The sequence below is a fragment of the Hemitrygon akajei genome, chromosome 6 (genome assembly GCF_048418815.1).
Source record: "Hemitrygon akajei chromosome 6, sHemAka1.3, whole genome shotgun sequence".
Classification (NCBI taxonomy): Eukaryota; Metazoa; Chordata; class Chondrichthyes; order Myliobatiformes; family Dasyatidae; genus Hemitrygon; species Hemitrygon akajei.
In genome coordinates, this window is record NC_133129.1 from 37,481,074 (window position 1) to 37,503,562 (window position 22,489).

The window sequence follows — 22,489 nt, forward strand, 5'->3', positions numbered from 1 at the left end:
AGGAGCCTACTCTGCACAAGTTCACTGTGCATATCTTATTATGGAAATGACTACACTTCCAAAGTATACCATTAGCTGTAAAGCTTTTTGCGAAGTTCAGACGTTTGTACGTACAAGTTATTGTAACAATTAATCCATATTGCTATTCTGCTGACATTTTTGGTCACATCTCAATTTCATGATTTCTGGGATAGTAAGTATTGGTAAGTTTAGAAAGGAAACATTCATTTGTTAATCAAAGTTGAAATTGACTTTTTTATCATATGCACTAGGGCAATGAAAAACCTCCGGCAGCATCACATATATATTGTCGAATGCATAAAGAAAGGGTAGAACTTGTGTTTATATTTTATCTTTCATTAACTCAGAATGATCCAAATAACCTTACAACTACTGAGTATTTTAAGTACAAGGTCTGGATTGTAGATACATGCAGCAACATAGCTATATAGGAAATCTCTTGGTGAACAATGAGATTACTGACTGGATAATCCGCTTTAGTCATGTTGGCAGAGGGATAAGTAGTATCTGGGCCACAAGCAATGCACTTACGATGCCATGAGATCTTATTTTTCCACCTCAGAAGATAGATAGACCCTCATGTTTATATCTCATAAAGCAACCCATACTGACAGTGTAACAACACTCATTTGTTATTGCATTAAATTGCCAACCTACGTTGAGTACTCACTTCCCATAGTTAATTCTCAAATTCATAAAACGCTCATAGAGGAGAGAACATAATAACTAGCAATGACCCACTTTTAATCCTGTATCAATGACCTATCCAGTATTGATTTTCTTCTGTTGTTCCAATGAATGAAAATGAACCAGTTATGTTTTTCATCCATTATCTGTACAATTTAATAATTATATATAGTGCCTAAGTGTTATCCTTAGTCCACTGAATTTATAATTGGAGAAGTCTGAGTCTGGTAAATGATGTTTGGTAGTGTCTTGCCATGATATCATTGACAATACAGTTACATTCTGTAGATTTCTGTTAGCAATGTGCTTTACTCAGTGAGCCAGGCTTTTACTCGTCTATCAAATAATGGACTGCTGAAGCGCAGGATCCAGCTTTGATAACATTCTGATAGTTGGCAAGGAAATAAGAGATTGCTGATCTTAATGCCAGTTTTCTGATGACAGCGTGTGGTTTTCTTTTAGATCTGCCATTCAGCAAAAGATCCCTGCCCTTAACAAGTCCTTGCTTTAGAGCAGGGGTTTCCAACCTGGTTCCACAGATCCCTTGCTTAATGGTATTGGTCCATGGCATAAAAAAGGTTGGGAACTCCTGCTTTAGAAGGCATTTCAAAATAAGTGGGTAAATGATCAGTAAAATGAATGGAGCCCTGTTGAAATCGAGACAAAGACTACAGGCATAATCACATCAATCTTTGATGCTTGCAATCTTGCTGCCTATAGTTAAAGATCAGCTTTATTTCTGAAATGTGTTGTTTGCGTTAATGACCAACACAATCCGACTACGTACTGGGGTAAGCATGCAGGTGTCACCAGCCCCACAGTTCACTAACCCTTACTATTCCGTATGGCTTTGAAATGTGGCAGGAAACAGGAGGACCTGGAGGAAACCAATGCGGTCATAGGAAGAGTGGACTAACTGCTTAGTGACAGTGGCAGGAATCAAACCCCAATCAGTAGTGCTGTAAAGCATTATGCTAGCTACAACCCATTATGCTATGGGTTGGATCAATGGATGCAGAATTATTTTATGACTTTGCTCTGTTGAAACCTCATATGGAAATTCATGTTTTGTCAGATCTAGTCTGATGATACTTCTCAGGCTGTCCTTCAAGATCAAGGGTGACCTGCTCCAGCTCTGTGTATTTTGAAGTGTTTGATAAGGTCAATGAGTGAACCACAGACTGGGTCGGAATTACCTGACAGGAGACATAGGGTGGTGGACCACTTCTGCAGTTAATAATGGGCTTTGGTACATTCTCAGCGAATAAATCCAGGAATCTTGCAGCTATCCCAAATGCTCGTTTTCCACGTTGAATGGTCATGATCCAGAAATTAACAGGAGCTAGTGGAGGTACTATTTTTTTTGAAGGAGCTTTTTGTTTCCTCTATGTGCTTAGTAATCTCTTTCTGTGATAGTACTCAGGAACTGGTAGAAGGCATGTGTATGACATGGCCTTCCCAGTGGAATAGAAAGAGTATAATTAGGACCTGAATGGTGGGTATGTTGGTCTGGGAGTTGACATGGATGTTGGTTCTCCTACCCTTCGAGTGAGAGAAGCCATTGCTGCTCCCTTTCCAAGATTATAACCAACAAATTTTGCAACTAAGCGAACTTTGGTGGAGGTAGTTGTTGGCCAAGGCTGTTGTACATTTTTTGTCTTTCCTTGTTGTAATGCTGTACCTCTTCTAAAATAAGCTTTATGCTGGAGAGGAACTAATCTTCAGGAAGCTGTTCTCCTATGGTGCCAAAGGCTCTATAACCAAAATCCCCCTAATCTCACAAACTGAGTTGTGAATACAAAGGGCAGCTGTGCCTGCACACATTCCAAGGCTGAGCTTCAAGTGATCATCGATTCGTTCATTACAGCATTCACAATAGCCCTTGCACTCAGACAAGTGTTCTTCAAAGTTAAATTCTACTTTTAACCCTAATTGTAAACAACAGACAGTAGGTGCAGGAGCAGGCCATTCAGCCCTTCTAGCCAGCACCACCATTCACTGTGATCATGGCTGATCATACACAATCAGCACCCTGTTCCTGCCCTCTCCCCATATCCCTTGACCGCGCTATCTATAAGAGCTCTATCTAACTCTCTCTTGAAAACATCCAGAGACTTGGCCTCCACTGCCTTCTGGGGCAGAGCATTCCACATATCCACCACTCTCTGGGTGAAAATGTTTTTCCGCATCTCTGTTCTAAATGGCCTACCCCTTATTCTTAAACTGTGGCCTCTAGTTCTGGACTCACCCATCAGTGGGAACATGCTTCCTGCCTCCAGCATGTCCAATCCCTTAATAATGTTATATATTTCAATCAGATCCCCTCTCATCCTTCTAAATTCCAGTGTATACAAGCCCAATCGCTCCAATCTGTCAACATATGACAGTCACGCCATTCCGGAAATTAACCTTGTCAACCTACGCTGCACTCCCTCAATAGCAAGAATGTCCTTCCTCAAATTTGGAGACCAAAACTGCACACAATACTCCAGGTGGGGTCTCACCAGGGCCCTGTACAGCTGCAGAAGGACATTCTTTACTACTATACTCAATTCCTCTTGTTATAAAAGCCAGCATGCCATTAGCTTTCTTCACTGCCTGCTGTACCTGCATGCTTGCTTTCATTGACTTGATGTACAAGAACACCTGGATCTTGTTGTACTTCCCCTTTTCCTAACTTGACTCCATGTAGATGTAATCTCCATGTAATCTGCCTTCCTGTTCTTGCCACCAAAGTGCCACCTCACATTTATCCACAGTAAACTGCATCTGCCATACATTTGCCCACTCACCTAGCCTGTCCGAGTCACCCTGCATTCTCATAACATCCTCTTGACATTTCACACTGCCACCCAGCTTTGTGTCATTGGCAAATTTGCTAATGTTATTTTTAATCCCTTCATCTAAATCATTAATGTATATTGTCAACAGCTGCGGTCCCAGCACCGAACCTTGCGGTACCCCACTGGTCACAGCCTGCCATTCCGAAAGGGACCTGTTAATCGCTACTGTTTGTTTCCTGTCAGCCAGCCAATTTTCAATCCATGTCAGTATTCTGCCCCCAATACCATGTGCCCTAATTTTGCCCACTAATCTCCTATGTGGGACTTTATCAAAAGCTTTCTGCAAGTCCAGGTACACTACATCCACTGGCTCTCCCTTGTCCATTTTCATAGTTACATCCTCAAAAAACTCCAGAAGATTAGTCAAGCATGATTTTCCCTTCGTAAATCCATGCTGACTCGGACTGATCCTTCTACTGCTATCCAAATGTGTCGTAATTTCCTCTTTTATAATTGACTCCAGCATCTTTCCCACTACTGACGTCGGGCTAACCAGTCTATAATTCCCTGTTTTCTCACTCCCTCCTTTCTTGAAAAGTGGGACAACATTAGCCACCCTCCAATCCGCAGGAACTGATCCTGAATCTATAGAACATTGGAAAATGATTACCAATGCATCCACGATTTCTAGAGCCACCTCCTTAAGTACCCTGGGATGCAGACCATCAGGTCCCGGGGACTTATCAGCCTTCAGACCCAACAGTCTATCCAACACCGTTTCTTGCCTAATATAAATATCCTTCAGTTCATCCATTACCCTAGTTCCTTTGGCCACTATTACATCTGGGAGATTGTTTGTGTCTTCGCTAGTGAAGACAGATCCAAAGTACCTGTTCAACTCATCTGCCGTTTCCTTGTTCCCCATAATAAATTCACCCGTTTCTGTCTTCAGTGGCCCAATTTTGGTCTTAACTATTTTTTTGCTTTTCACATACCTAAAGGAGCTTTTACTATCCTCCTTTATATTCTTGGCAAGGTTACCTTTGTACCTCATTTTTTCTCTGCGTATTGCCTTTTTTGTTATCTTCTGTTGCTCTTTAAAAGCTTCCCAGTCCTCCGGCTTCCTGTTCATCTTTGCTATGTTATACTTCTCTTTTATTTTTATACTGTCCTTTACTTCCCTCATCAGCCACGGCCGCCCCTTAATCCCCTTAGGATCTTTCTTCCTCTTTGGAATGAACTGATCCTGCACCTTCTGCATTATTGAGAAATACCTGCCATTGTTGTTGCACTGTCTTCCCTGCTAGGGTATTGTTCCATTGAACTTTGGCCAGCTCCTCCCTCATAGCTCCATAGTTCCCTTTGTTCAACTGTAGTACTGACACATCTGATTTTTCCTTCTCCTTCTCAAATTGTAGGTTAAAACATATCATGTTATGGTCACTACCTCCTAATGGTTCCTTTACCTCGAGGAACCTCTACCAACCTGAACCATGTACAAAATGCTGCCCTGCAATGACCGACTTCCCATTTCTTAGGAGCCATTGTTCAACAAAGACAGGCGTTGATGATAAAATACATTGTTTTCAATGCACCAGGGTAGCCTTTGGTTGAATGAGAAAAAATGCTTGAAGATCTAGGGCTTAAACTTGGCAGAAAACTCAAGTTCTACTAAGCAGCAGTGATCCCCTGATTTCCTGTACACATCTGAGGCATAAATTACCTTGTGCAATTACGTGTAATACTGTAGCACATGATGAGTTCATTCCCCTCATCACGCCTAGATGCCTTTTTTTGGAAGTGCTGTCTAATTAGCACCATTCCTGCTGTTTTCCATTTAGTATCCAGTTTATACCTTCTTCACCACCTGCATCCCTTCAAGTATGTTCACAATTCCCTTCCAATTGAATCTGCATCCAGACAAAACGTTATGTAGAATGGGCTCATATGTGAAGTTTTAGATTGAGCAGAATGCTGCCTTGAGTTTAGAAGAATATGAGATGATCTTGTTGAAACATCTTAGGTTCTGAGGGGTCTTGATGTTATTTCCCCTTTGTGAGAATATAGTAAATATGAGGATAAAAGATCAGTCACTTAAGATTTTGTATCTTCTGCCCAATAAGAAAGGAAAGAAGAGAGAATGTTCGAGGTGGGTGGGGTCTTTGATTATACTGTCTGCTTTACTACGAGAAGTGTAGCAGAGCCCATATAGGGTAGGCTGGTTCCTGTGATGTGCTGAGCTGTGCCCTCAACTCTGCAGTTTCTTGCTGTCATATCCATAGCAGCTGACATACCAAGCTTTTATGCATCCAAGCAGAATGCTTACTGTGGTACCTCAACACAAATTGATCAGAGTTGATGGCCAAAGCCAAATTCCTTTAGCCTCTTGAGGACATTGAAGTGCTGGTGAGCTCTGCTGGCGGTGACATCAACATGGCCAGACCAGGATAGGCTATTGGTGATGTTCACACGTTGGGACATCAGCAATAAAGCAGCATTTACAAAATACTGGAGCAACTCAGCAAGCCAGGCAACATCTGTGGAAAAGAGTAAACAATTGATGTTTCAGGATAAGACCCTTCATCAGGACTCCAGATGAAGTGTCTTGGCGTGAAACCTGGACTGCTTACTTTTTTCCATAGATGTTGCCTGGCCTGCTGAGTTGCTCCAGCATTTTGTGTGTGTTGCTTTGGATTTCCAGCATCTGCAGATTTTCTCATGTTAGTAAAGCAGCATTTGACAGCTGCTTTATCTTTATACTGTCCGTTAAAGGTTTATCAACACCATGGTGAACATTTATTTCCAGATTTTAGTGGATTGAGGTTTTTGTTGAACAGTTGAGTCCTGAGGAAGGTCTCAGCCCAAAACGTCAACTGTTTATTCATTTCCATAGATGCTGCTTGACCTGCTGAGTTCTTCCAACAGTTTATGTTCCTTGCAATATTCTTTCAGATGGTAGGTGTTGACAAAGAGTTAAACCTTTTCACTGAATCTGGCAACCTGCTCAATACAGACATGAAATATTACATGTGGAACAAATTTCATTTTCCATTACTTGTCTCATATCCTTGACAAAAAAACTAATGCAAAAGAGAAATTACTCTTAAACAAAGATGACTAGCCTTCATAAAAATTGAGCTGCTCCTTCAGGGCTGGATCAATGTAATAAATGAAACATATTTTAAGCCTTCAGATTTATGACCATAATAACTTTTTTTTTAATGACCAGGTTTACATGCATTTCAGGGAAAAATATAAGGGTTTTGTAAATATTTGTGAATATAAATTGATACATTGTAATACTTTGTACCCTCATTTTCCTCCTTCCAAACCTTTCTGCAAGAACATGCTGTTGTGCTCCTGTAGGTCATGTTTGATAAGAGAGATTGTTCTCTACTTTGTGTCTCTGCAGTAAGAACTGATTGTTGAACTAACATTTATGCTTTGCTTCCTAATCATTGGTGATGTCTTGAGGCTGGAACAGAAAGATTGCTACAAAAATCTAACAAGTGTTGCTTTTTGCGATCCAAAGGTTCTTTGGAAGCTAAGAATGAGGCATAAAACTTGTTTCGAATGATCATTTTATTAAGTGTTACAAGGGCAGGGAATTGAAAGGAAGAAGCATGGTGAGAGACAAAGAGGAAAGAAAGGAGACAAAGAGGAAAAGAACAGAGGAAGAGCAAGCAGGGAAAAAGTGGAGGGGAAAAGAGCAAACAAAAATGGTCTGGTCTTCTTACTCAAGATTGTAGGTAACATTAAATTCATTGATAACATTAACCAATCAGATAACCAGATTCGGGTAACTTGATACCCACCACTGAAAATACAGAGGCAACTGTAACCACTGAAAAACTCACTGAACATTTACATGTATATAGGTGATTATATAAAAATAAAAACAAGCATAAGAAAGTTAAATTACAAGAAGTATAACAATTCTAGAGCCCAACCCAACACAAGGTTTCTGGAACTTTTTGATATTTTTAAAGATATTTGTGCACTGGAGAATCAGAGACTTCAAGAGTAATTAGCTGGTTCAGTTGTTTATTTGTTAAGGTAATTTTGTCTTTGGAATTGCTGTGATATTCCAATGCGCTTCACTGAATTTTTTTGAGGTAATATTAATTATAATATTAATTATATTAACTAATAGTGCTTCTGCTTGCAGAGCCACTCTGGTATGGCAAATTTCTTAATGGCCCTTTTTAAAATGATAGGAAATGGGTGGTGAGAAGGGCTTCACAACACACACAAAATGCTGGAGGAACTCAGCAGGCTAGGCAGCCTCTATGGAAAAGAGTATAATTGACATTTTGGGCCAAAACCCTTCAGCAGGACTGGAGAAAAGTGTGAGGGGAGAGAGAAACACACGGTGATAGATGAAACTGGGTGGTTGTGAAGTCAGGAGCTGGGAAGTTGATATTGTTAAAAGAGATACAGGGCTGGAGAAGGGGGAGTCTGATAGGTGGGGATAGAAGGCCGTGGAAGAAAGAAAAGGGGGAAGAGCGTCAAAGGGAGGCGATGGGCAGGCAAGGAGGTTAGGTGAGGGAGGGAAAAGGGGATGGGGAATTGTGAAGGAGTGACGGGCCACTGCTGGAAGTTTGAGAAACTTTTGCTTTCCTCCATGGCCTTCTGTCCTCTCCTATTAGACTCCCCCTTCTCCAGCCCTGTATCTCTTTCAATAATCAACTTCCCAGCTCTTTACTTCATCCCTCCCCCTCCCACAACTTTCAAATCTACTCCTCATCTTTTTTTTTCTCCAGTCTTGCCAAAGGTTCTCGGCCCAAAACATCGACTATACTCTTTTCCATGGATGCTGCCTGGCTTGCTGAGTTCCTCCGGCATTTTGTGTGTGTTACTTGGATTTCCAGCATTTACAGTTTTTCTCTTGTTGGTTGGAAGTGCTTCTCCATTCTCTGTCTAATTAGTTACCTAATTAATTAAATTAGGTATCACATTTAAGCCCAAAGTGGAGTGGAACATAATTACTTTCTGTTTTGAGAACTTTTTAAATACATTCATTCAGCATAATGGAATTTCCGGATGTATCACCTGCAGTATATATTATTACCTCATCAGTCATTGTTGCAAGTTACTTCTCTAAATTCAATAAATCATCCCTCTCCACTGATCTCCCTCCTTGTACTTACCTTTGCAAGGAGAACCAGTGCTACACCTGCTCCTATATCTCCTCCCTCACTACTATTCAGGGCTTCAAACGGTCCTACCAGGTGAGGCGACACTTAATCTGAGAGTCTGTTGGGGTCATTTACTGTGTCCATATGACCATAATATACAGGAACAGAAGTAGGCCATTTGGCCCATTGAGTCTGTTCTGCCGTTCAATCATGGGCTGATCCAATTCTTCCAGTTGTCCACACTCCCCTGCCTTCTCCTCGTACCCTTTGATGCCCTGACTAATCAAGAACCTATCTATCTCTGCCTTAAATGCACCCAATGACTTGGCCTCCACAGCCGCTCACAGCAACAAATTCCACAGAGTTACCACCCTCTGACTAAAGTAATTTCTCAACATCTCTGTTCTAAATGGACGTCCTTCAATCCTGAAGTTATGCCCTCTTGTCCTAGAATCCCTTACCATGGGAAATTACTTTGCCATATCTAATCTGTTCAGGCCTTTTAACATTTGAAATGTTTCTATGAGATCTCCCCTCATTCTCCTGAACTCCAGGGAATACAGCCCAAGAACTGCCAGACATTCCTCATACGGCAACCCTTTCATTCCTGGAATTATTCTTGTAAATCTTCTCTGAACCTTCTCCAGTGTCAGTATATCCTTTCTAAAATAAGGAGCCCAAAACTGCACACAGTATTCCAAGTGTGGTCTCATGAGTGGCTTATAGAGCCTCAACATCACATCCCTGCTCTTACATTCTGTACCTCTAGAAATGAATGCCAGCATTGTATTCGCCTTCTTTACCACCGACTCAACCTGGAAGTTAAACTTCAGGGTATCCTGCACAAGGACTTCCAAGTCTCTTTGCATCTCAGCATTTTGAATTCTCTTCCCATCTAAATAATAGTCTGCCCGTTTATTTCTTCCAGCAAAGTGCATGACCATACATTTTCCAATGTTGTATTTCATTTGCCACTTCTTTCCCCATTCCCCTGAACTATCTGTCTGCAGGCTCTCTGTTTCCTCACCACTACCCACTTCACCACCTGTCTTTGAGATCATCAGCAAATTTAGCCAAAACTCCATTAATCCCATAGTCCAAGTCATTGACATACATCATAGAAAGCAGCGGTCCCAACACTGACCCCTGTGGAATTCCACTGGTAACCGGCAGCCAGCCGGAATAGGATCCTTTTATTCTTACTCTCTGTTTTCTGCCGATCAGCCAATGCTCCAGCCATTCTAGTAACTGCCCTGTAATTCCATGGGCTCTTATCTTGCTAAGCAGCCTCATATGCAGCACGTTGTCAAAGGCCTTCTGAAAATCCTACTACAGCACATCAACTGCATCTCCTTTTTTCTCTGCTTGTAGTTTCCTCAAGGAATTGCAGTAGGTTAGTGAGGCAGGATTTTCCTTTCAGGAAACCATGCTGGCTTTGGCCTATCTTGTCATTTACCTCCAAGTATTCCGTAATCTCATCCCTAACAATCGATCCCAACAACTTCCCAACCACTGAAGTCAGGTTAACAAGTCTATCATTTCCTTTCTGCTGCCTCCCACCCCCCTTCTTAAATAGTGGAGTAACATTTGCAATTTTCCAGTTATCTGGTACAATGCTAGAATCTATCGATTCTTGAAAGATCATTGTTAATGCCTCCACAATCTCTCCAGCAACTTACTTCAGAAGCCGAGGGTGCATTCCATCTGGTCCAGAAGATTTACCCACCCTCAGACCATTAAGCTTCCTGAGTACCATCTCAGATGTAATTTTCACTGCACATACTTCACTTCTTTGACACTCATGAATGTCCGGTATACTGCAGATGTCTTCCACTGTGAAGACTGATGCAAAATATGCATTCAGTTCTTCTGCCGTCTCTGTGTCTCTCATTACAATATCTCCAGCGTCACTTTCTATTGGTCCTATATCTACCCTCGACTCTATTTTACCCTGTATATACTTTTTAAAAAAAGCTTTTAGTATCTTCTTTGATATTAGTCGCCAGCTTCCTTTCATAATTCATCTTTTCCTTCCTACTGACCTTCTTAGTTTCCTTCCGCAAGTTTTTACAAGCTTCCCAATCCTCTGTCTTCCCACTAGCTTTGGCTTCCTTGTATGCCCTCTCTTTTTGCTTTTACTTTGGCTCTGACTTCACTTGTCAGCCAAGGTAGTGTCCTTCTTCCATTCAAAAATTTCTTCTTATTTGGAATATATCTGTCTTGCACTTCCTTCATTTTTCACAGAAACTCCAGCTATTGCTGATCTGCTGTCCTTCCTGCTAGTGTCTCTTTCCCATCAACTTTGGTCAGTTCCCCTCTCATGCCATTGTAATTTCCTTTATTCCATTGAAATACTGGCACATTGGAATTTAATCTCTCTCCTCAAATTTCAAAGTGAACTTGATCATATTGTGATCACTGTTCCCTAAGGGTTTTGAATCATTGCACAACACCCAATCTAGCATAGCTGATCCCCATGTGGGCTCAACAACAAGCTGTTCTAAAAAATCTATCCCTTGGACATTCTACAAGTTCTCTCTCAAGGTCCAGTACTGGCCTGGTTTTCCTAATCCACTTTCATGTTAAAATCCCCAACGATTATCATGACATTGCCCTTCTGACATGCTTTTTCTATCTCCTGCAGTAATCTGTAATCCACATCCCAGCTGCTGTTTGGAGGCCTGTATACAACTGCCGTTAGGGTTCTGTTACCCTTGCCATTTCTTAACTCAACCCATTGAGACTCTACACCTTCTGATCCTATGTCATTCCTTTCTAATGATTTAATATTTTTTTTTATACACAGAGCCACACCCACCTGCTAACCTATCTTTCTGATACACCGTATATACTTGGATATTCAACTCCCAATGGCAGCCATCCTTTAGCCAAGTTTCAGAGATGGCCACAATGTCATACTTGGCAATGCTCCTTGTGTGGCCTCCTGTATATCCGTGAGATCTGACGTAGATTGGGAGACTGTATCGCTGAGCACCTACACTCCATCTGCCGGGATCTCCCAGTGGCCATCCATTTTAATTCCACTTCCCATTCCCATCACAATGTGTCAATCCATGTCCTCCTCTGCTGTGGCGAAGAGGCCACACTCACGTTGGAGGAACAACACCTTGTATTCCGTCTGGGTAGCCTCCATCTTGATGGCATAAACATCGATTTCTCGAACTTCTGGTAATGTCCCCCCACCCCCCTCCTTCGCCAGTCCTCTAGTCCTCTTCCCCTATTCCTTCTCTCACCTCATCTCCTTGCCTGCCCATTGCCTCCCTCTGGTGCTCTTCCCTCCTTTTATTTCTTCCATGGCCTCTATCCCCACCACTCAGACTCCCTCTTCTCCAGCCCTGTATCTCTTTCACCAATCAGCTTACCAGATATTTGCTTCATCCCTCCCCCTCCCGGTTTCACCTATCACCTTGTGTTTCTCCTTCCTCTACCACCCCCCCCCCCCCCCCCACACATTTTAAATCTGCTCCTCATCTTTTTTTCTCCAGTCCCGCTAAAGGGTCTCGGCCCGAAACATCGACTGTACTTTTTTCCATTGATGCTGTCTGGCTTGCTGAGTTCCTCCAGCATTTTGTGTGTGTTGCTTCAATAATTTTGAAATCACTTCTAAAGTGGATTTAATAATGCAGATAATTCCCCAATGGTTAACAATAAGTGTGGAGGGAGGAAGATAACAGTAAGTGTTATGTTCATCCTGCATGTGACATGATGGGGTCATCTTATTTTTAAAAAAGGTACGTTTTTGTTTTCCAAAAAATGAACCACTCAACCAAGATGAACAACGTGCGCATTTATCTTATCTTGGCATCCTGAAGTCAGTGACCTTTATGAATGGACTGTAAGGCACTACATGAAATATTAATAAAGCAGGAAAAAGAATTGTAAACTTTGTTCAGGGACAATTCTTTCTTAATGGGTTGCCCTAATGGATTTTCCTTTGCAGAGTAGATGGGTGGTAATGAGAGGAGGAGACAGTGCATTTGGTAGTTGTTCATCATGTAAAGCTGTAATGTGTAATGTCAGGAAGATTTCATTCTCTTCTAAAATAAGTTAATATCTTCAACATAGCTTCTGCATTCTTGATTTAGAAATGCAGCAGCTTGTTTTTAATCTAGCAGTTAAAATGTAGTATGACCTTCCAAAATATTTAAGGAAAGCAGACCTTTGCCACTTTGGCATGGGTGGCAAAATGGAGTGGCAATTAGCAAACCATTTTACAGTGCTCACAACCTTCTGTCTGTATGTTCTCCCCTTGACTGCATGGGTTTCCTTATGATATTCCTGTTTCCTCCTACATTCCAAAGATGTACGGGTCAGTAAGTTGTAGGCAGGCTATGTTGGTGTTGGAAGTATTGCGACACTTGTGGGCTGACCCCCACCGCATCATTGGACTCTGTTGGTCGTTGATGCAAACGGCGCATTTCACTGTATGTTTCGATGTATAGGTGACATTCATTCAGGGAATGTGGATTCCACAGGCTGAGCCACCATTTAATTGCTCATCTCTAATCGCTATATAGAAAGTAGTGATAATCTTCCTTCTCTAACCTACTGCAGTCCTTTGGGCAGCTGCTGTCCTTGAGGTGGGCATACACACAATACTGGTAGAGAGGATTTTTTTTAAAGCAGCATTTTGCCACATTATCGGAGTGCAACTCCAAGATGCTCATATTTGGTTCTCCATTAGACTGTTTACCAGTTGCTGCCAAGATAATCCAACAGGTACTATAGAGTAACCACTTGTAACAAAGGACTGATTTTGTCCACAGATTAGGAGGCCTCTAGAACTTTTGCTCTGGCACAAAAGTTAGGGGGTGTCATTGCATTATATAAGTAGAATAGAAAAGAATGTTAAGCTCTGGTTTGTAACTGAGGGACATAAATGCAGACTGATAAATGACAGATTTAGAAATACATCCAGGAATCTCTGGGTCCTTTCTGGGTCTGACTAGGACAGTGAAGCAAAAGGTAGGAAAAAAATTAATATACGGTCTAATGCTTTAATAGGGGAGACGGTGAGCTGGATAAATGGCTTCCATCTTTGCCTTATAATCCATAATTTCCAATGCATCAGATGCCCCAATACATTTCACAATTATAATTGGTATAGTAATCTTCATGATGTTTGTTTTGCATTTTTCTTAATGTATGGTTTTAGATATAATATTTTAGCACTCTAATATTATGGCTGCGGTACAGTGCATATTTAATCAAATTGCCACTAGATTATCAATACTAATGTTATTTAAGCCAAATTAGTTTAAAATTCTTTCTCTTGAACAGATATCAAATTGTTGTTGAAATAATTCAAGCGACCACGATCAGCAGTTTACCACAGATGAAGAAACCAAAAGGTAGGCATTCCACAGGATTCCTCTTGTTGCTCTGTGAGACTGGCATTCTTTCACTATACCGGTAGCCTGTGAATGTGAGGATCAATTTTATTAGACTCATTAATTTTCTTGTCTCGTATTTGAGTTAGCTCTTTTTTTGTTTTAACAACATGAACAGACAAAATGTATTGTTTTTCAATTTATGCTCTCAATTTACTCCCCTTAACTTTCCCATCCTGGTACTTGGCATTGATTGGCTATGATTGTACTCTAATGGATCATCTCAAAGTTGCATTGTTTGTGTGTGCTAATGGCTAGTTGTTATGTAGCATCTCTTCACTTGTAAGACAGAGTGAATCTTTGGCTATGATTCTAGCATGAGTAGTCAACTAGTCATGTGGACAGTTAGAGCTAGCCCATTGTTTGTTGTCATTTTTGGACACCCTTATTGAAGTTAAATACAGCTTTGGCACACTGCCACACCAGCTTGCAGCTGTCGTGTGAAGTGATGCATCATACTCACTTCATTTCACAGATTGTGATTGAGATGAATTTCTTTCTCATGAAAATTATAAAGCTGCAGATGCTGAAATCTGAAATGAAAGAAAAACAGAACATGCAGAGAGTACTAAGCAGGACAGGAACCATCTGAGAAAAGATAAATGGAGTTAAACTTCCTGATTAAAAAAAAAAACTATTCCTCATAATTTGAAAAGAGAAAAGTTTGATTTAAGTTGTAGAGGAAGTGGGGATGGACAAATAGGAAAATCTCTTCTAGGATGATAGATAGATACTTTATTCATCCCCATGGGGAAATTCAACTTTTTTCCAATGTCCCATACACTTGTTGTAGCAAAACTAATTACATACAATACTTAACTCAGTAAAAAAAAAATATGATATGCATCTAAATCACCATCTCAAAAAGCATTAATAATAGCTTTAAAAAGTTCTTAAGTCCTGGCGGTAGAATTGTAAAGCCTAATGGCATTGGGGAGTATTGACCTCTTCATCCTGTCTGAGGAGCATTGCATCGATAGTAACCTGTCGCTGAAACTGCTTCTCTGTCTCTGGATGGTGCTATGTAGAGGATGTTCAGAGTTATCCATAATTGACCGTAACCTACTCAGCGCCCTTCGCTCTGCTACCGATGTTAAACTCTCCAGTACTTTGCCCACGACAGAGCCCGCCTTCCTTACCAGCTTATTAAGACGTGAGGCGTCCCTCTTCTTAATGCTTCCTCCCCAACACGCCACCACAAAGAAGAGGGCGCTCTCCACAACTGACCTATAGAACATCTTCAGCATCTCACTACAGACATTGAATGACGCCAACCTTCTTAGGAAGTACATTCGACTCTGTGCCTTCCTGCACAAGGCATCTGTGTTGGCAGTCCAGTCTAGCTTCTCGTCTAACTGTACTCCCAGATACTTGTAGGTCTTAACCTGCTCCACACATTCTCCATTAATGATCACTGGCTCCATATGAGGCCTAGATCTCCTAAAGTCCACCACCATCTCCTTGGTCTTGATGAGACCATAGTTATAGTATAGATGAGTCTTAGAAAGCATCAAAAAGTCAATGGGCTATTGGGCCAATTAGGGAGAAGCTATGATACAAGGGCAATAAGAGAGAGTACAGTATATAAGCAAAGGATCGTGTAAAGGTGTGAAATGAGGGATCTCGTATACAGTACTGTGCAAAAGTCTTGTGTGTTAGCTATCCATCCAAGACTTTTGCACAGTACTGTAGTAACTTTATGTATTGCATTGTACTGCCACTGTGGAAAAATAACCAAATTTCATAACTTACTGAGTGATAGAGAAACCTGATTCTGATATGGGTCTCTATTGTGGATTCAGAGAGGGAAGGGGGTAGAGAGAGGGATCATGGTTAGGAAAAGGGGAAAGGATAGGGGAGGGAGCAGGAAGCACCAGAGAGACATTCTGAAATGATCAATAAACCAATTGTTTGGAATCAAATGACCTTGTCTGGTGTCCTGGAATTGCATGTGTCTCCACTGGTGCCAAAACCCATCATGGCTCTCCTTTTCTGCCACCTGTTCCCCACCCCTCTCACGGCACTCCGCCCTCATTATTCCCAACATCCTTTGCTCCCACCAGATTTACAAACGTTTGTACAAACTCTCTGCTCCATGCTGATAAGTACAGTACTGTGCTGGAATCTTAGGCACCCTAACTATATATATGTGCCGAAGACTTCAGTACAGTACTCTATATTTAACAGTTTAGGCCTGCTAATGGCGAGAGAAAATCTGAACCAATATCACAGATAGCTGAATTAGGGTAGTAATCCAAATTAGGCTTTTGTGGAATATTTGCAGTCGGCCTACAGGGATGATTCAAGCTTCCATGTTGCCTGCCACTTTCTCCACCCCACTCCCATCTGACCTATATGTGTGTGTGGTTTCCTGCACTGTAGTTACCATGGCCAGCATAAGCTTAGTGAATAGCACCTTAGCTTCCATCTGTGCACATAGCAGACTTCCAAACCCAATACTGAACTCTGTAACTTTTTGTTACATGCTTTCTCTACTTTTATCAGAACTGGCCAATTTCACTGTAAATTATTTTTCTCATTAGCATAGTCGAAATGCAGTCATTGAGCCTGGTGTTCATACCTTTTCACATTCCTTTGTATTTGCCCACATCTCATAGGCTTTATAGATTTCCTGTCTCTGATTGCCCTACTATCCATCAGATGGACAATCAACACAATTTATCCCCACAACAATCCTCGTCTCACTCTATTCACTATCCATCTATCCTCACCTTCTCTACAACTTAAAACTAACTTTTCTTTGTAACCTGGTTCTATATTGTCAATGGAAAAGTAAATAAAGAGGGAGATTTTCTGTCTCTCTTTCCACAGATGCTGCCTGAGCAGTTGAGTTTTCCAATATTTCTGGTTCCTCTTTTTGCATTCCTTACTGAATTATGGAGTGTGCTAAATTCTGTCAGTTGGAAACTAAAATTGATAGCCCGTGTTGGAATTGATGACTAGGTCTGTGCAGACTGTCTGTAACTTATGGCTAGAAGCATTTACTTTTGAAGCTTTTCCTGCTATTTCAAATTTAAAGCATGATTACCTCACAGTAACATTTGTTATGTCATGATGTGACAGTGTTTATGAAGAGCACTTTTATTTCAAAGGTTCATTTATTATCAAAGTATACAACTTGAAATTCTTCTTCTCTGGGTATGATGTTTTTTGTGTGAAGTTACCTTTCTTTGCTAGTAATTAGATATTTTAAAGAGCTTTTATATTCAATGCTATGGATAGAGGCCAACGGATGGACTGCATCCTGAACTACAGTACATTATTGCCCAATAAAACAAGTTTGTGAAACAAGAAAGAGCTGGAATGACCATTTAAGTTTTGAAAATCCTCTTCACCTTTCAGTAATAGTTCATATTCTACCTTGCCTTTTTTTCTGCATGCAACGCATTCACATTATTTTGATATGATTTGATTTAAGCCTGAGACCAAATGAATCAGACCTGTGATAAATAGAAAAATAATTGTATTTTCCAGATCATTTCCTCACATATAGTCATGCTTAGAACTGTATTTCTCATTTGTCAGTTCATTTTGCTGATACTTTAAGATCTAAGGGTGTTGTAAATTTAAGACTACCTGCAGGTTTAATCTTTTGTCCTTTGGCTGTTGCCTGAAATCCATCAAAGTTATAATCAGAAATTCAGACTTGGGAGATAAAGTGATTCTAGTCTGGCATGTTGCCACTTCTAATATGTATCCAGGTGCCTGTGTTTTTGGGAGTAATGACTGATTTAATTTCAGTAATTACTTCTCTGCTTAGATGACCACATGGAAAGAGAAAATAGGAGCATCTATCCCCAACCTATCTAATCAATCTCACACGTTCCAATGCAATCTTCTAAACTCTGAAAATGTCCATTCAGCTCAGTCTTGACCTTTCTACCATTCCAGTGATTCATGTGATAAATATTTGCGGCTCTTCCTCTGTAGCAGGTGTACCCTTTCTTGGGTAAGGATACCAAAACAGCACACGATATTCCTCGTCTAGTCTCACCGAGAGCCGGTATAATCACAGTAAAATAGACTAAGTCCTTTACGCAAGACCTCTTGCAATAAAGCAACAAAGCAAGGTGCCAGAGGACAGACAGCATCTGTGGAGGGCAGTTGAATTTTTGGGTTGAAATTCTTATCTGGGCTGTTGTCCATTTCCCTCGATAAATGCTGTCTGATCTACTGAGTACCTCTAGAAGCTTGTGTTGTTGTTGCAGATTCCAGCATCTGTGGTCTCTTACATTTGCAAGCTCTCTTGCAATAAAGACCAGCATACTATTTGCCACTTTACCATCTTGCTGTATCTCCATGCTTGTGTTCAGTGACTAGTCTACAAGGGCATTCAGGACCCTTTATACTTCATCAGGACTGGAAAGAAAGCAGGCATGAGCCAGAATAAAAGGTAGGGGGAGGGAGTATTTGTTAGCTGGTGATACGTGAATCCACGTGAGTGGGGAAAGGGAATGATGTAAAATGCTGGGAGGTGATAGGTGGAAGAAGCAAAGGGCTAAAGAAGGAGGAATCTGATAGGAGAGAACAGGAGACCATGAAATAAAAGGAAGGTAGTAAGAACCAGATGGAGGAAGATGAAGGTAATGAGCAGGCTGTGAGGGCTGGGGAGGAGAAAGAGAAAAGGGGTAAAGGTGCCACAAGATTGAGGGAAAACAAGAGGTACAGGGAGAAATAAGACCATAAGATATAGGAGCAGAAGTGGGCCACTCGGCCCATCGAGTCCTCTGCCATTCAATCATGGGCTGACCCAATTCTTCCAGTCATCCCCACTCCCCTGCTTTCTTCCCATACCCTTTGATGCCCTTGCTAATCAAGAACCTATCTATCTCTGCCTTATATACACCCAATAACTTGGCCTCCACAGCTGCTTGTGGCAACAAATTCCACAGATTTACCACCCTCCTTCTAAAGTAATTTCTCAGCATCTCAGTTCTAATAAAGGGGGGTAATTACCAGATGTTACATAGATTTAACATCTAATATTACTTCAGTCACTTTATTACAATATAGTGATTGCATCAAATCTCCTCCAACCATATAACCACCGTGAGTATTTACACTGTCTCTTGCGCATTCTTTCCATTATGACTCTTGATAATGGTCGTATTCCTCCTTATTTAGTCCTTTATGGTCCTATGTATTAATTATTTTCCACCTGCACTGATGCATCACCAATAAAACAATAATAGATTTTGATTAATCTCTGCATAATACCAAGAGATGCACAAAAGCTGAATTTTGCTTTGTATCTCTTTTAAAAAAATTATAACAAGGTTTGAAGTAAATTTATTATTAAAGTACACATATGTTATGGGATACTACCATGAAATACTTTTTTGCAGGCATTTACAGGAAAAATATAATAGAATCTACAAAAGCATATGTATATGCAAACAATGACAAACATCAATGTGTAAATTCTATGTGTATATAACTTTCTTTTTAAAAATGGTTTATGGAGAAAAGTAAATTCTAAATGGGTTTCTAAATATTTGTCACTCCAACTCTTGTTCTTTTTGCCTCTCTTCTCCCCCCCCCAACATCCTACCCTACCCAAAATTGTAAACGTTGCTATTGATCAGTTGACAAGATGGATAAAGAGCAGCCCTATGGAATTTAAATCTGAATGAAAATGAAGTAATATATTTTAGGAGGAATGATGACTACGTTACACCCAGTGAATGGATGGATCTTAGGAACTACTGAGAAACAGAAGTACCTAGGTGTACATGTCCAAGGATTACTGAAGGCAGCAGATAGATAAGATGGTTAAGAAGGGATGCTTGCCTTCATGAACCAGGCCACAGAATTCAAAAGAAGGTGGGTTATGGTACTGAGGGTTTGATCACAGCTGGAGTCTTGGTGTAGTTTTGTGTACCACATTGTAGGAAGGATGTAATTGTACTGGAAGGGGTGCAGAGAAGATTCACCAGGTTATTGCTTGGGCTGGAGCACTTCAGCAATGAAGTGTTGGATATGCTATTCTTTGTTTGGTAGCAAAAAAAGCTGAAGTATTTAAAAGGCTGAGGGGTATACTTATGGCAGGTAGTGAGAAATGTGTCTCATTAGCAGAGATGTCTTAAGGCCAGAGGGCTAATAAAAATGGTAGGAGATTTAGAAGGGGTTTCAGTGAGAACTTTTTCACCCAGAGAGTGGTTAAAATCTAGAACACACTGCCCAAGGGCTTGGCAGAAGCAGGTACTCTAATATTTAAGAAATATTTGGGTGAGCACTTGTAGGGCCATGGCACTGAGGGCCACAGGCCGAGTGCTGGAAACTGGGATCAGTATACATTCAGTAGTCACTTTAGGTACGGAGTGTACCTATTAAAGTGGCACAGGGGTGGAATCTGGTGTATCTTCTGTAGCCCATCCACTTCAAGGTTTGATGTGTTGTGCATTCAGCGATGTTCTTCTGCACTTCACTGTTATAATGTGGTTATTTGAGTTGCCTGGCCATTACTCTCTGACTTCTCTCATTAACAAGGCATTTTTGTCCGCTGGACTGCCACTCACTAGATTTTTATTTTTGTTTTTCACACCATTTTATAAACTCTTTCCCACCTAGCTGGGTTCATCTATCACCTTCTAGCTTGTCATTCTTCTCCTCCCCTCACCTTTTTATTTTCGAGCCTTCCCTCTTTCTTTCCAGTTCTCATGAAGAGTCTTGGCCCCAAATGCCAACTGATTACCTATTTTCATAGATGTTGCCTGATCTGCTGAGATCCGCCAACATTTTGTGTGTAACTCTAGAGCTGGGGTTCCCAACTATTTTATGCCATGGACCCCTACCATTAACTGAAGGGTCAGTGGACCCCTACTCTAAAGACTGTTGTGTATGAAAATCCCAGGAGATCAGCAGTTTCACAGATAATCAAACCAACTCATTTGGCACCAACAATCATTCCATGGTCAAAGTCACTTCTCTTCCGCATTCCATGGTCGGAGTCACATTTCTTCCAAATTCTGATGTTTGGTTTGAACAACAACAGAACCTCTTGACCATGTCTGCATGTTTTTATGGATTGAGTTACTGCCACATGATTGGCTGATTAGTTATTTGCAATAACGAGCAGGTGTACCTAATTAAGTGGCCAATGAGTGTAGAGTGTTAACAACCAGCATTAACGCAGTGGGCTGAAGAAGCTGTTTCTGCACTGTAACTTTAGGGGGTGTAAATGTAGCCAGCTTCTGGCATGCAGCAGTCAAGATTTTCACCACAGCTGAAGCCTGACATTCAAAGCTAAATGACTGTGTTGCAGCTCCTATAGATCTCTGCAAAGCTCAACCGATACAGGTGGTGTCACAGTATGGGAAAATATCACAGTTACACTATGTGGCTGGTTACTTTAAGTGGGAAATAAAACATATTCTTCAATAAAGATCATGTAACCCAAACCACTCCAATATGTGGAGGTCCCAGGACTCTTTCATGGCCTCAACCTCAACATGCTCATTGTTCTGATTATGCACTTGCTTGTCCCTCTCTTCCAGTTCATCTTTGACCAACAGGAATCTCCCTTCCTCTCTCCTAGCCACCATAAACCTTGGACATTTTGCTAACTGCCTTATCCATTCATTGAGAGTACATTTTGAAGTTGCCTTAAACAAGAGTCTTAGGTTTTACGATAGGTGTGTGTACATCTTTTGAACATAGAATCATGATTCAGTGGGCATATTTCCAAGATGGCGGCGTGACGCAGCTTGCAGCAGCCACTCCAGAGCTGATTATCTGTTAATTTGTGGTGGGGTGCTATGCGCGATCATAATCGATTGAAAACGGATGTGGAAGCACAGAGGAACATCAGGAAATCTCCAGGAAGACCTTCTTCGTTGCTGCTGCTGCTGCTGTGAGGTCTGGGACTCTGCTGGGAAGAACAGGCCCCCAGTCCTCGGGTTCGCGTTGCCGATGGCCGTTGGCGGGGCCGTCTTAATACGCTCTGCAGAGGATGATGCTTGGAGAACCTGTGCCGGAGGGGATGGTCGTCGGCTCGGAGGTTCAACAGACTTGGAGTCCGCTGCGGTCAGGTTAATTTTCGGTGTGTGCTGCGTCTGCGAGGCTGAGTCGGGCAGCGCCGTGGAAGTCCTTAGCAGGGGTATTCCCTTCTGCCGCCGGCGTGGGATAGAGAGTCTGTCGGGACCCTGGGGACTTGTGGAAACTGTGTGGTGATTTCTTTTGAACTTATGGTCCTTTAACATCTTTGGACTATTTTTACTGTGCCCGTGGTCTGTTTTTTTTGTCAATTATGCTATTGTTTGCACTGTTGTAACTATATGTTGTAACTATGTGGTTTTGTGCAGGTCTTGTAGCTTTAGTTTTGGTCTTGTTTGTCTGGTGGATTTGGTGCTCCTTTCCGGCGAACGTGCTAAGACGGTAGTGTGATATTAATACGCAGCAGCTTCAACGGACTCTGGATTGGGGATTG

General features: G+C 41.3%; 1 protein-coding gene across 4 annotated transcripts in view; it reads left to right on the forward strand.

Annotated features, from left to right (window-relative positions):
* The window catches only part of snx25 (sorting nexin 25), a 277,191-nt gene that overhangs the window by 137,531 nt on the left and 117,171 nt on the right, over nucleotides 1–22,489 (forward strand). For all 4 annotated transcript variants that reach the window (XM_073048142.1, XM_073048141.1, XM_073048143.1 and 1 more), the window contains exon 7: nucleotides 13,931–14,001. In XM_073048142.1, coding sequence (XP_072904243.1) covers nucleotides 13,931–14,001 — 71 coding nt within the window. The remainder of the gene's footprint in view (nucleotides 1–13,930; nucleotides 14,002–22,489) is intronic.